General features: G+C 50.3%; 1 protein-coding gene across 1 annotated transcript in view; it reads right to left on the reverse strand.

Annotated features, from left to right (window-relative positions):
* Positions 1–13,516, reverse strand: part of ENG (endoglin) — a 44,890-nt gene that overhangs the window by 7,020 nt on the left and 24,354 nt on the right. The window contains exons 3-8 of the mRNA XM_049774150.1: positions 12,983–13,123; positions 10,052–10,214; positions 9,422–9,587; positions 8,920–9,049; positions 8,177–8,351; positions 7,883–8,028 (exon numbers count right to left, since the gene is read on the reverse strand). Coding sequence (XP_049630107.1) covers positions 7,883–8,028; positions 8,177–8,351; positions 8,920–9,049; positions 9,422–9,587; positions 10,052–10,214; positions 12,983–13,123 — 921 coding nt within the window. The remainder of the gene's footprint in view (positions 1–7,882; positions 8,029–8,176; positions 8,352–8,919; positions 9,050–9,421; positions 9,588–10,051; positions 10,215–12,982; positions 13,124–13,516) is intronic.

A 13,516-nucleotide genomic window follows, 5' to 3' on the forward strand; every position in this document is an offset into this window, starting at 1 on the left:
TAAGTGTGGCTGGCTACTTCATTTAATTAATGAAATTCTAAATTACTTCTTTTTTTTTTACTGTGTGAGAATTAAATTTCTTTTTATTAATATGTTTATTTATTTATTTTTGGTTTTGGGACACACCTGGCTGTGCTCAAAAGTTACTCCTGACTCTGTGCTCAGAAATTGCTCCTGGCAGGCTCAAGGTACCATATGGGATGCTGGGAATTGAACCCTGGTCCATCCCTGGTCAGCCGCAAGCAAAACAAATACCTACTGTTTAAAAATAGTAAGATTTGATCTTCGATCTGACTCTTTTTTTTTTTCCTTCGGTTTTTGGGTCACACCCAGCAGCACTCAGGAGTTACTCCTGGCTCTATGCTCAGAAATCACTCCTGACAGGGTTGGGGGACCATATGGGATGCTGGGATTCGAACCAATGACCTTCTGCATAAAAGGCAAATGCCTTACCTCCATGCTATCTCTCCGACCCCTGATCTGACTCTTGATAAGGTCAGCATGCCTAGAAAGTTGCTAATATGTGTTAAATATTTGTTGGAATGAGGAACCTGTAAATTGATGTTTTTTATTTTTTACCAGTATCCTGCTGTTAGATGTATAAATAACCTAGAAAAATAAAAGCAGTTGCTCTGTAGCTGAGGCTCAAGCCAAAGCTCTTAGCCACTTTCCAGCACCCAAGACTTCGAGTCTTTTGTTACGCCGACCCCTTTCCCACCTGTCTTCTGAGGAGGACCTGAATGTTGCCTTCCAACGGCTGAGTGGTCTGCGGCAGGGGGTACTGGAGCAATAGTACAGCAGGGTAGAGTGCTTGCCTTGCATGTGGCTGAGCAGGATTTGATCCCAGCATTCCATATTGCCTTTCCCTACCCCAAGCACTACCAGGGATGACCCCTGATTATTACCAGATGTGGTGCCAAAACAAAACAAACAAAACACAGGCTGGAGAAACAGTACAATAGGTAAGGTGCTTGCTAATAAAATAAATGTGGAGGGCAAGTCAGAATGACAGTACAGCAGGTAGGGCTCTTGCTTTGCATACAGACAACCCAGATTCCATTCATGGTACCCCATATGGTCCTATGAATCCACCAGGAATGATCCTGAGTGCAGAGACAGGAGTCAGCACCACTGGGTATGGCCCCAAAACCAAAAATAAAAAAAGATGCAAGTGGATCAAAAAGGAAAAACTGCTCTTAAGGGCATATATATCCTGCCAGTCAACCCAACCCCAAAATCACAGAGGTGGGCTTGGAAAACATTTCCGCCCTTTTTTGAGGTCACATCCGGCAGTAGTCAAAGTTTATTTCTCACTCAAGAATCATTCCTGGAGGTGCTCAGGGGACCATACAGGTACCTGGGAATTGAACCTGGTTGATTGCGTGCATGGCAAATGCCCTACCAGTTTTACTGCCTCTCAGTCCACTCAGACATCCTATAAAAGCCAAATAGGGTGGATGAGATGAACAACAGGTCTGGCACTTGCCTTTCCTTAGCATGCACTGGAACTGGGTTCGATCCCCAGCACTGATCCTTACACACAGACCCAAGAGTCAGCCCTGAGCACCACCAGATGTGAACCAAACCATCTCCCATACAAAATGAAGCAGAAAGCCACCCAGGACAACGTACAGATTGAGAGGCGTGGCCCATGCCAATAAAACTTTATTGACGAAAACATACAAAGGGATGTGTGTGTGTGTGTGTGTGTGTGTGTGTGTGTGTGTGTGTGTGTGTGTGTGTGAGGTTTGCCATGTCCCTCTTCAAAGAATCAAATTTTGTTTTTTGTTTTATGTGTTTTGTTTTGTTTTGTTTTGTTTTTTGGTTTTTGGGCCACACCCTGTGCCGCTCAGGGGTTACTCCTGGCTATGCGCTCAGAAGTTGCTCCTGGCTTCTTGGGGGACCATATGGGACACCGGGGGATCGAACCGCGGTCCGTCCTAGGCTAGCGCAGGCAAGGCAGGCACCTTACCTCCAGCGCCACCGCCCGGCCCGTTTTGTTTTGTTTTTAGGTCACATCCGATGAAGCTCAGTGTTAGAAATTGCTCCTGGTTTGGAGGACCATATGGGACGTCAGGGGACCGAACTGCGGTCTGTTCTAGGTTAGCACATGCAAGGCAGATGCCCTATCGCTTGTGCCACCACTCCAGCCCCTAAAGGATCAAATCTTGGAATTTCCCAGTCATCCTCAAGATCAAGGGCTTAGAGTGGAGTGGGCTGTGGGTGGCAACTCTTGAGTCCAGTTCACCTCACATTCTATGCTCCATTATCCCCTCCTGACGGTTATAGCTTCCAGTGCCTTGGAGATATCAGTCTGGTCAAGAGAAATGGCTTTGGGTGACCCCCATGCCAACAAAGCTTGAAACTCAAGTACCACACACACAGGCCAATCTCATCAGCAAGAGGCTGGCAAGCTCCATGTTAAGTGCTAATCTCTTCAGACTCTAGTCCTGGGGTAAGCTTTTTTTGTTTGTTTTTGGGCCACACCCAATGGTACTCAGGGGTTACTCCTGGCTCTATGCTCATAAATTGTTCCTGACAGGCTCAGGGAACCATATGGGATGCTGGAGATGGAACCCAGGTCATCGGTGTGCAAGGCAAAAACCCTACCCCTGTGCTATCCCTCCGGCCCTGGGGTCAGCTTCTTATTTCATTCTTGTTTCCGGTTGTCCCCCAGTGGTGCTCAGGAGCTACTCCTGTTTCTGTGCTCAGGGGATGCTCCTGCCTAGGGGAACTGGTGGTACCATGGATTGAACCCAGGTCTCCTGCATACAAGTCATTAGCTCAGTGCACTGAACTTCCTCTCCCGACTTTGGTGTTTCTCTGCACACACATGTACTTAGAACTGGAGGACTTTATGGACGCTTAAAGCACCAAGTTTGAGCCTTGAGTTTTCACAGGCACCAAGCATGGACTGCACTGCCCTACTGTCTGCCATCCCCAGGTCCCTAGTGATGGAGCATCACAAAAATGGGGCAACCTCCGGTGAGCACCAAAACCAAAGGAGCACAAACCTGGGGGATACTGTGGCTGAGTGTGAGGGGCCCAGAAGAACACCAAGGTGTGGGAGCCCCATAGCCAGGTTACCCCTACATCTACCACCATCTCTACCACCAGATGGACTCAGAACCATGTGGCTCTGGAGACATTTTTGAGGCATTTTATTGATTGATTCATTCATTCATCTTTGGGCCTCACTCAGAGGCACTCAGATGTTACTCCTGGCTGTGCACTCAGAAATCACTCCTGACAGGCTCGGGGACCATGTGGGATGCTGGACAAATGCCCTACCTGCTATGCTACCCCTCTGGCCCCACATTGGAGGCATTTTAACCAAAAGCTGCTTCCTAATCTTTAAATTCTCATGGAGCTGTTGGTTACAGATGACAGTTTGGGTCTGTATATCAGGCAGCGGCCCAGTCTCTGAAGCAGCAATGGGGGTCCCCCAGAAGATGGATTGCACTGCATGGTGCCTATCCAGGAGTCTGCTGAGTGGGCAGCAGTAATGCCAATGACCTCGTCCCTGCCTCGCCTCCTCCACCTGGCAGGCAGAGGCAGGGGTAGACAGGAGAAGGGTAGCAGGTAGGCAGTTGGGATGTCATGTTTTTGTTTGTTTGTTTTTGCCATAGATGCTCAGGAGTTACTCTTGGCTCTGCACTCAAGAATTGCTCCTGGGGCTGGAGAGATAGCACAGTGGTAGGGCGTTTGCCTTGTATGCAGTCAACGCAGGATAGGTGGAGTTTCGAATCCCGGCACCCCATATGGTCCCCTGAACTGCCAGGAGCAATTTCTGAGCTCAGAACCAGAAATAACCCCTGAGCGCCGGGTATGACCCAAAAAACAAAAACAAGAATTACTTTTATTGGTGCTTGTGGGACTATATGGGATGCCGGAGACCAAACCTGGGTCAGCTGCATGCAAAGCAAACACCCTACCAACTCCGGCCCCATTGCTATATTTAAAAGTATCCAATAATTTGTTTTGTTTTTGAGTCATTCCCGGAAATGCTCAGGAGTTACTCCTGGCTGTGCATTCAAGAATTACTCTCTTAGCTGACTTAGGAGACCATATGGGGTTCTGGAAATTGAACCTACATTGGCCATATGCAAGGCCAAAGGCCGACTATTATTATTCCAGCCTCAAAACCATCCAACAAACTTAAAAGTAATATAGCCAGGTTGGGTTGGGGTTTGGGGTGGAATGGATGGTTCAGAAGGCGGGAGTATGGGCTTTGCACTCGGAAGTTCCAAGTTTGATGTCTCACAAATCAATGTCTCACACACAGAAAAAAAAAGCAAAAATTGTTCTGGGGAGCTGGAGAGATATAGTGCAGCAGGTAAGGGCTTGTCTTACTAGCTCTGGTTTGGCCCACAACAAACAAAAAAATATCACTGATTGGCACCAGAGCAATAATACAATGGGGAGGGGTTTCCTTGCACATGCTGACTCAAGTTTGATCTCAGTATCCCATTTGGTTCCCCAAACCTGCCAGGAGTAATTTCTGAGTACAGGTGCAACCTCCCGTGGGAGATGACACATACAAGGCCATGAAAAAACCCTGAGCTCCGCTGGGTGTGGCCTAAAAACAATAATAACGACAACAAAATTACTTCTCACATTACAAGATTCATAGCAAACAAGAAACTATTTCAGTAAGAAAGATGGTCAGGGCCCGGAGAGATAGTACAGCGGCATTTGCCTTGCAAGCAGCTGATTCAGGACCAAAGCTGGTTGGTTCGAATCCCGGTGTCCCATATGGTCCCCCGTGCCTGCCAGGAGCTATTTCTGAGCAGACAGCCAGGAGGAACCCCTGAGCACCGCAGGGTGTGGCCCAAACCCCCCCCCCAAATGGTCAAAGGGCAAGAGGGATAGTACAGTAGGTAAGTAAGATGGTGCCCAAGCACTGCCAAGAGTAATTTCTGAGTACAGAGCTGGAAATATTCCTGAGCATCTCCAGGGGTGGTGCCCCCCCCCAATAAGACAAAAATCAAATAAAAGATTGATGATCAGGAGCTGGAAAGAAAGTACAGTCAACCTGGGTTCAATCTCAAGCACCCCATACCTTCCCCTGAGCACCACCAATAGTGTTCTGCAAGCCCTGAGCATCACTATGTGTGGCCCTCCAAAAATATAAATAAAAATAAAGATAATGAGAGAGGGAGAGACTTTCTAAACCTGCATTAAAAATTAGAATATCAGGCCCGGAGAGATAGCACAGCGGCGTTTGCCTTGCAAGCAGCTGATCCAGGACCAAAGGTGGTTGGTTCGAATCCCGGTGTCCCATATGGTCCCCTGTGCCTGCCAGGAGCTATTTCTGAGCAGACAGCCAGGAGTAACCCCTGAGCAACGCCGGGTGTGACCCAAAAACTAAAAAAAAAAAAATTAGAATATCATTGTTGGAAAGTGGATTGGCATCAGGAAACAAAACTTCCAGAACGGGCCGGGCGGTGGCGCAAGAGGTAAGGTGCCTGCCTTGCCTGCGCTAGCCTTGGACGGACCGCGGTTCGATCCCCCGGTGTCCCATATGGTCCCCCAAGCCAGGAGCAACTTCTGAGCGCATAGCCAGGAGTAACCCCTGAGCGTCAATGGGTGTGGCCCAAAAACCAAAAAAAAAAAAAACAAAAAAAAAAACTTCCAGAACATTCACTCACTGGGACGCAGCAGTCTCACTAAGTGGAAATCTACCTCATGACAATATTTCTAGACAAAGGAAAAATTCATACACAGTGGCATTTTCCATGGAGTAGTAATATCACAGAATTAGAAACAGCCTAAATGTCTAGCAAGAGTTAATTCTGGAATAGCAGCACTAATTATATTGATAAAATATATGACATATTACTAAAATAATAGCTTTTTACATTGTTTGGTATTTGTGCCACACCTGGCAATGCTCAGAGATTACAGAAATCACTCCTGGTGGACTCAGGGGACCATTTGGGATGCCGGCAATTGAACCCGGGTTGGCCATGTGCAAGGCAAACACCCTACTGCCCACTGTACCAACACCTGAACTATTTTTACTCTAGATGATTGTAAGTACATGTTAATATTTTAAATGAGGTGGGGACAGACATATTTAATATATTAATAACATATGTTACACATATATAATAGAATCTGATACTATTATGTTATCATCTAGGAAACAGCGAAAATTCCAGAAGCACCAAAATTTAAGTAGTTACTGTGCTTGGTGGGAAACCTGATACTTTGTTTTTCATTTTTCACATTAAAAAAGAGTCATGGGGGGCTGGAGAGATAGCATGGAGGTAAGGTGTTTGCCTTTCATGCAAGAGGTCATCGGTTCAAATCCCAGCGTCCCATATGGTCCCCCGTGCCTGCCAGGAGCAATTTCTGAGCATGGAGCCAGGAGTAACCCCTGAGCACTGCCGGGTGTGACCCAAAAACCACAAAAAAAAAAAAAAAAAAAAAGAGTCATGGGCCCGGAGAGATAGCACAGTGGTGTTTGCCTTGCAAGCAGTCAATCTAGGACCTAAGGTGGTTGGTTCAAATCTTGGTGTCCCATATGGTCCCCCATGCCTGCCAGGAGCTATTCCTGAGCAGACAGCCAGGAGTAACCCCTGAGCACTGCCGGGTGTGGCGCAAAAGCCAAAAAAAAAAAAAAAAGATTATAAAAAAGAGTCATAGGGGCCGATAGCACAGCTGGTAGGGCATTTGCCTTGCATATAGTTGACCCAGGTTTGATCCCCAGCATCCCATCTGGGGACCACCACTAGTAATGACCCTTGAGCAAAGGGCCAGGAGTAACCTCTAAGCCCACCAGGTATGGCCCAAAAACAAAACAAACAAAAAAAGAGTTATATATTTTGTTTGTTTGGGGGCCATGCCCAGGAGTGCTCAGGGTTTATTTCTGGCTCTGTGAACAGGGTTTATTTCTGGCGATGCTCAGATCATATGGGCACAGAATCGAACCCGGGTCATCTTCATGCAAGGCAAGTGCCCTACTCCCCATACTATTGTTCCAGTCTCCTCCCCCCAATTTTTTTTTTTTTTTGGTTTTTAGGTCACACCTGGCAGCACTCAGGGGTTACTCCTGGCTCAACACTCAGAAATCACTCCTGGCAGGCTTGGAAGACCATATGGGATGCTGGGATTGGAACCACTGTCCTTTCTGCATGTAAGGCAAATGCCCTACCTCCATGCTATCTCTCCAGCCCCCAAAGTCATTTTTTTTAAAACTGTAGTGAGGGTTATGGCTGGCTACACTCCACAGAACTCAGGAGTTGGTTCTGTCTTTGTGTCCAGGAGTGATCCCTGCTGGCACTTAAGGAACCATATATGGTGCTGAACATCTAAACAGGGTCTGCCATATGCAAGGCAATTACCTAACCCAGGTATTATCTCTCCAGTCTGGGCTTTTGTTATTTTGAGGGGGGGGGGGTCTTTGTTATTTTTATACTAAAATCCTTTGACTTCAGTCACATTGCGCATGATGGCCTCGCTCAGCCCACATTCAGGATAATACAGCCTTTCTGATCTTTCACCCACATTCAGGATAATTCTGCCCAGTTCTTGGAGCTCCATGTCCATGAAGTGGGGTTCCTTCCCTGGTATGGGAAACACCAGCATTTCTCGCTGGGCACAACACACAGGTGCAGTGACTGGCTCCACATAGCAGACAGACCCAGCTTCATTCTTACCACGATGGAAGGGCCATTACTAACCCTATTTCTCTTGGGGGTTTTGTTTTGGGGCCACACCTGCCAGTGTTCAGCACCAAACACCTTGCCGGGGGTGTTCTTTTTCCAAATGCTCAGGAAACCACATGGTGCTGGGGATGGAACTTGGAGCTCCCTCAGGCCCATCCCAAGTGGAGATGCTGAGGCCAGCAGGTGGTTATCTAGGCCAGACCCCTTACCTCGATGAGTTCTTTCTTGAGGACCAGAGTCATGGCGTCTTGGGTGCATGTTGGCTGGAGGAGAGACAACAGCAGCTCTTGGTTGCACATAAGTTCCTTGGCAAGGGTGGTCTGGACAGGTGCGGAGGTAGTCTGCAACCTGCCACCTGTGTGAGGGGGTCGGTCTGAGCACCTGAAGAGGCCTCCAGAGGCAAGCAGGCAAGAAGTGGGGGTGCCCACTATCCTAATGCCACTTGCCAGGCCCCCTTCGGCACTGTTGGCAGAGCGGGCGAAGAAAAGGAGATGGGAACTCACCGCAGCTGTGGGCAAGCAGGGACACCTCAGTGGCCAGGGGCAGCTCAGCGAAGGTGGCCACAATGCTGGCGTTGAGCTTCTGAGCTTCCTGGAACAGGCCTTGGGGTGTATCGGGGAGTTTGAAGCCAGGGATGCTCTTGTCCGGGAAGATCTTGATGGAGTATTTGCCTGTGGTCTGCAATGGGGAGTGACACAGGTCAGGGGCCTGCTGAGGCCGTCCCACCCCCAGGCCTGCTCTCCCCTCTCCTACTGTTGCTGGGCCTCCCTTCCTTTTCTCCAGCAAGCGCTCCTCCCTCTCCAATGACATTGTGGACTGGGTTAGGGACCTTTCAGCTTTATCTTTATTTATTTTGGTTTTGGTGCCACCTACTAATGTTTAGGGCTTCCTTCTGGCTCTAAACCCAGGAATTCCCTAGTAGAGCTCAGAGGATCATATGGGGTGGTGAGGATCAAACTCAAGTCAGCTGTTGGCAAGGCAAGCGCCCTACCTGCTGTGCTGTCTCTCTAGCCCTTGCTTAGAGACCTTCCATAATGGATCCTGGCTGGCTTCCCCATGCAGGTGCCAGGAAGGTGGTCTGAAGATTGGGTAGTGCAGAAGGGAGAGGGTGGGGGGTCACAAGGATCACCACATGGAAAGTCTCCAGGTTGGGATACTGGTGTGAGAACTATGAGATTTCTCCTGGGGTGAGGGCCAAGGGAAGCGGGTGCAGGGCTCTCTGGACCTCTCATGCAACTGGACTCACCCAAATCTGCATGTTGTGGTTGGAGTCGATGAGCCAGGACACATGGGGTGGGCCTTGAAGGATGAGCACGGAGGCGTCGGGGTCCCCCAAAGGGCAGCTCAGCTCCACCTTCACGGTCACTGTCTGAGGCCTGAGTGGCAGGAGCAGGATGGTGGGTCACAGACACATGACACATGATTGGGTGGGTGGGTGGTAGCTAGTGGGGCTTGGGGGTTAAAGGGTGAGCAAATGGGGTGTGACCTGGGCTGAAGGGGCGGAGTTGAGGCCAAAATGGGTGGGGCTATCTAAAGTGGTTTAAGTCTGGGGGTGTGACTTTTGCCATAAGGGGTAAGGCTGAGGCTGGAGAGGCGTGGCCAAATTAGAAATGGGCGGAGTTACCAGACAAAAGAGTCAAACTTGGGGTGTGGCTTCTGCCATGCGGGCGTGGCTTATCCCAGAGGGGTGTGTTTAGGCCCTTGGGGGCGGAGCTGAGGCTGGATGGGGCGGGGCCAGGCAGTCTTACTTGGCTTCTGGTCCAGGCAGGACCCTCAGGATGTGTGCCTCCTTGTGTCCTGACACCCCTTCCAACCGGCAGCTCTGGACGGTGACCCCAGAGCGTGGCTTCCACTCCAGAGTGTGGCCCATGTCCATGTGGAGCTCCGGCTTACAAGTGGTAGGTGACCCGGGGGCTGGAGAGATCAGCACGCCTCAGTCCCTCTCTGAGCAGCTCATGCAGACCACCCCCCCCCCATCTCCCATACCCCAAATGGAGACTGTGGGGAAGGAGTCTCAGAGCATGGGGAGGCTTGAATCTCTTCCATTACTTACTGCTGCCCAGCCCAGCCTGTCTCATATATCAACACAGGCTTCCCCCCACAGTGAGCCCCAGCAGGCCAGGGGCGCTGTCAGCCCAGCTTAACAAAGCATCTACCACGGCTGGCTCAGATGACAGCAGAGGGCTTCTTGGCACAGACATAAATCACGGCTAGGTCAGACTAGCAGTGTGGTTCTAAGTGGCTCTGGCATGAGTGATGAAGGAATTATTGCAGTATGGACTGAGGGAGTCATGGCTCATCCCAGAGCCTCAGTGGCTGCATCCGAAGACCAGGCCCACAGACCCCTCCAGAACCAACAGAGGTTCCGGACCACTGACCTTGGTCCAGCCGGAGAAGGATGCTCCGAGGATCGCTTATCTGGGCCACCAAGGCCACGAAGCCCTGGCCATTTGCCCAGTTGAGCAGCTCACTCTGGGACGGTAAGGACGGCAGTGGAGTATTACTGACTCCTAAGGGGTCTTGGAGAATAACCTGAGGGCCCTAGGGGGCAAGTGGAGGGTCACACTCAGCAGCTGAGCGCTGAGGCTGAAGGCTTATCAGTCTGGAGCCCCCAGAGTCAGGCCTGCCTCCCCACCCAATTACCCACACCTAATGACTTCCTATGACTATGGTGTTCTCAGCACCCCCTAATGGTCTGTGAGCCATGGCCTGAACCTTGCTGGACCCATGGGGTAAATCCTCACAAGACAGTATGCCCAGGGGTAAAAGGCAAAAAGAAGAAATGGATGGATAGATGAATGGACAGTCAGATGGACAAAAAAGTGGATGGGTGAATGGATAAATGAATTAATATAAGTAATGTAGACAGATGGGTCCTACCCCAGGAAAAACTCAGCATCCAGAAATGAGCTAGGCCTCAGGTTTCAGAAACAGCAGAAGATGGGTTATTTTAATTGGTATGAAGCAAAGGTGAGAGATAGGACCCTTGGTGGACCTGGAAGGGGAACAGCCCTTGCCCCTAACCACCTCAAGGCCACGGCTCATGGGGGAAATGCAGGGGGAAGAGTTCCAGGAAGAGGTTCTGGTGGAGGTGTCAGAAAGATAGCACATGCAGGAGGTCATCGGTTCGAATCCCGGTGTCCCATATGGTCCCCCGTGCCTGCCAGGAGCAATTTATGAGCCTGGAGCCAGGAGTATCCCCTGAGCACTGCCGGGTGTGACCCAAAAAAAAAAAAAAAGAAAGAAAGATAGCACAGTGGGCATTTGCCTTGCATGCAGCTGACCCAGGATGGATGGTGGTTCAAATCCTGGCATCCCATATGGTCGCCTGAGCCTGCCAGGAGTGATTTCTGAACAAAGATTTCTGAACACAGTAACCCTTGAGTGCCCTGGGTGTGACCCCAAAATAAAACAAAACATAACAAAAAGAGGTCCTGGTGGAAATGTCTGAGTCCCCTCTCCAGGGCCAGGAACATCACACTGGGAGCTGCAGGCTAAGATATCCAGTAGGACTTCCCAATGGGGGCAGCATCTGGCTTGGGGCTGAACTTTAACCAGGTGGCCAAAGGGATGGGTAGTGGGAATATGGCCTGCTGACCTCATGACAGAAGGGATGGGGCTCTTGTCCAACCAGAGGTGGGGGTGACTGCGGGGTGCAAGGAACTCCACTGCACCCTCAGCAGCAGCATCCATGCAGAGGGCCCATAACAGGAAAACCCGAACATCCCAGGACAGGGCAAGGTGCTTGTCAACAGTAGAGCCCCAGGTCTGGCACACACTCTAGACAGGTTATGTGTTCTCTGGAGGGGGCCCTCGAGTCTCCAAGTTAGCACCAGTTATTGCCCCTATTACTTCTGCCCTTGCATCCCCAGTCTGAAGATTCTTTTTTTTTCTTTTTTTGTTTTTTGGGCCACACCCAGTGTCACTCAGGGGTTATTCCTGACTATGCGCTCAGAAATTGCTCCAGGAAAAAAAAGAAAAAAAGAAAGAAATTGCTCCTGGCTTGAGGGACCATAAGGGACACCGGGGCATCAAACTGAGCTCCGTCCTAGGTGAGTGCCAGCAAGGCAGATGCCTTACTGCTTACGCCACCACTCCAGCCCCTGAGCCTAAAGATTCTTTTTGTTTTTTGTTTGTTTGTTTGTTCGTTTTTTGGGTCACACCCTGCAGTGCTCAGGGGTTACTCCTGACTCTACGCTCAGAAATTGCTCCTGGCAGGCTCTGGGGACCATATGGGATGCCGGAATTCGAACCACCGTCCTTCTTCGTCTAAGGCAAACGCCTTTCCACTGCATGCTATGCTATCGCTCTGGCCGCTCAGGCCCTTATTTTATTTTATTTTATTTTTTTTTTTTGGTTTTTGGGCCACACCCGTTTGACGCTCAGGGGTTACTCCTGGCTATGTGCTCAGAAACTCCTGCTATGCGCTCAGAAATCGCCCCTGGCTTGGGGGACCATATGGGACACCGGGGGATCGAACCGCGGTTTGTCCTACGCTAGTGCTTGCAAGGCAGACACCTTACCTCTAGCGCCACCTTTCCGGCCCTGCAGGCCCTTATTTTTAAGATTATTCCATTGCGGGGCCGGAGAGATAGCACAGAGGTAAGGTGTTTGCCTTAGATGCAGAAGGACGGTGGTTCGAATCCTGGCATCCCATATGGTCCCCTGAGCCTGCCAGGAGCGATTTCTGAGTGTAGAGCCAGGAGTGACCTCTGAGTGCTGCCGGGTGTGACCCAAAAACCAAAAAAATAAATAAAAAAAAATTATCCCATTATCCATCATGCAAATCCACAAATTCGGCAAAGACTTGAGACCAAATAATGTGGGCCCCACTCCTGCTGCCCACTCTAAGGTCCATCCTCTCTGGATTCCACTGCTCCTTTCCTCAGTAAAGTATTTGATCACAATGACAAGGTAACTGTGGAACTGTCTTGGATCTCCTCCTCTGGCCATGAGTGAGGAGTCAGGAGTCAGCAGGGCTGCTGGGCCCCCAAACCCACCTCTATCTGCTGTGGACTCTTGTTTGTTTTGGGGTCACACTCACAGGTGCTCAGGCTTGATTCCTGACTCTGCATTCAGAAATCACTCCTGACAGGGCTCAGGGGACCATACGGGATGCCGGGGATTGAACCAGTCAGCAGTGTGCAAGGCAAGGGCCCTCCCCATTGTCCTATTGCTCTGGCCCTTGTAGACCTGAAAGTCTGCTGCCCTGGGATCCTCCCTGCCCAAGACCCCACCAGGAGGGCTCTGGGGGACCACACAGGGAGCCAAAATCTACAGAGTTGGGCTTCTAGGTCAGCCATACTCACCGAGGCCAGGCGGAGTGAGGTCCCTTGGGTGTGAAGACGCAGAAGGACAGATTTCGTCACGCTGAGCACCAGGAGCACCTCTCGGGGAGTAGGGTCTTCTTGTTTCGGTGCTTGGACTGTCAGCTCCAGTTCTGACACCTCCTGAGGGGAGACGGGATGATGCATGGGCCTGTCAGGTGGCCATAGGCTGTGCAGCTCTTCTTCGCCACAGGTCCCTCCCCTTCTGCAGGCCCATAACAGACAGACTCTACCTGTTGAATGAATGAGGGAGGATCGCTCCCCAAGGGATCCAAAGAGAATGGGGAGAAGGTCAGTAGGGGTCAGGGAAAGAGAGGGCACGAAGCCTGGCCTCTGGGAGCACCAGAAATCCAGTACTTCCTGGGCTCCTGCTGGGTGCCTGACTGTATCTGGATAGCATGGACTGCTCCATGCCCCGTCTCAGACCCCAGCATCGAGGCGCCTACCTCCCCTTTTCCACTTATTTTCCTAAAATACGGAAATGTCTGTTTTGTTTTCTTTTAGAGCTACACCCGG

The sequence above is a fragment of the Suncus etruscus genome, chromosome 5 (assembly GCF_024139225.1).
Source record: "Suncus etruscus isolate mSunEtr1 chromosome 5, mSunEtr1.pri.cur, whole genome shotgun sequence".
NCBI lineage: Eukaryota > Metazoa > Chordata > Mammalia > Eulipotyphla > Soricidae > Suncus > Suncus etruscus.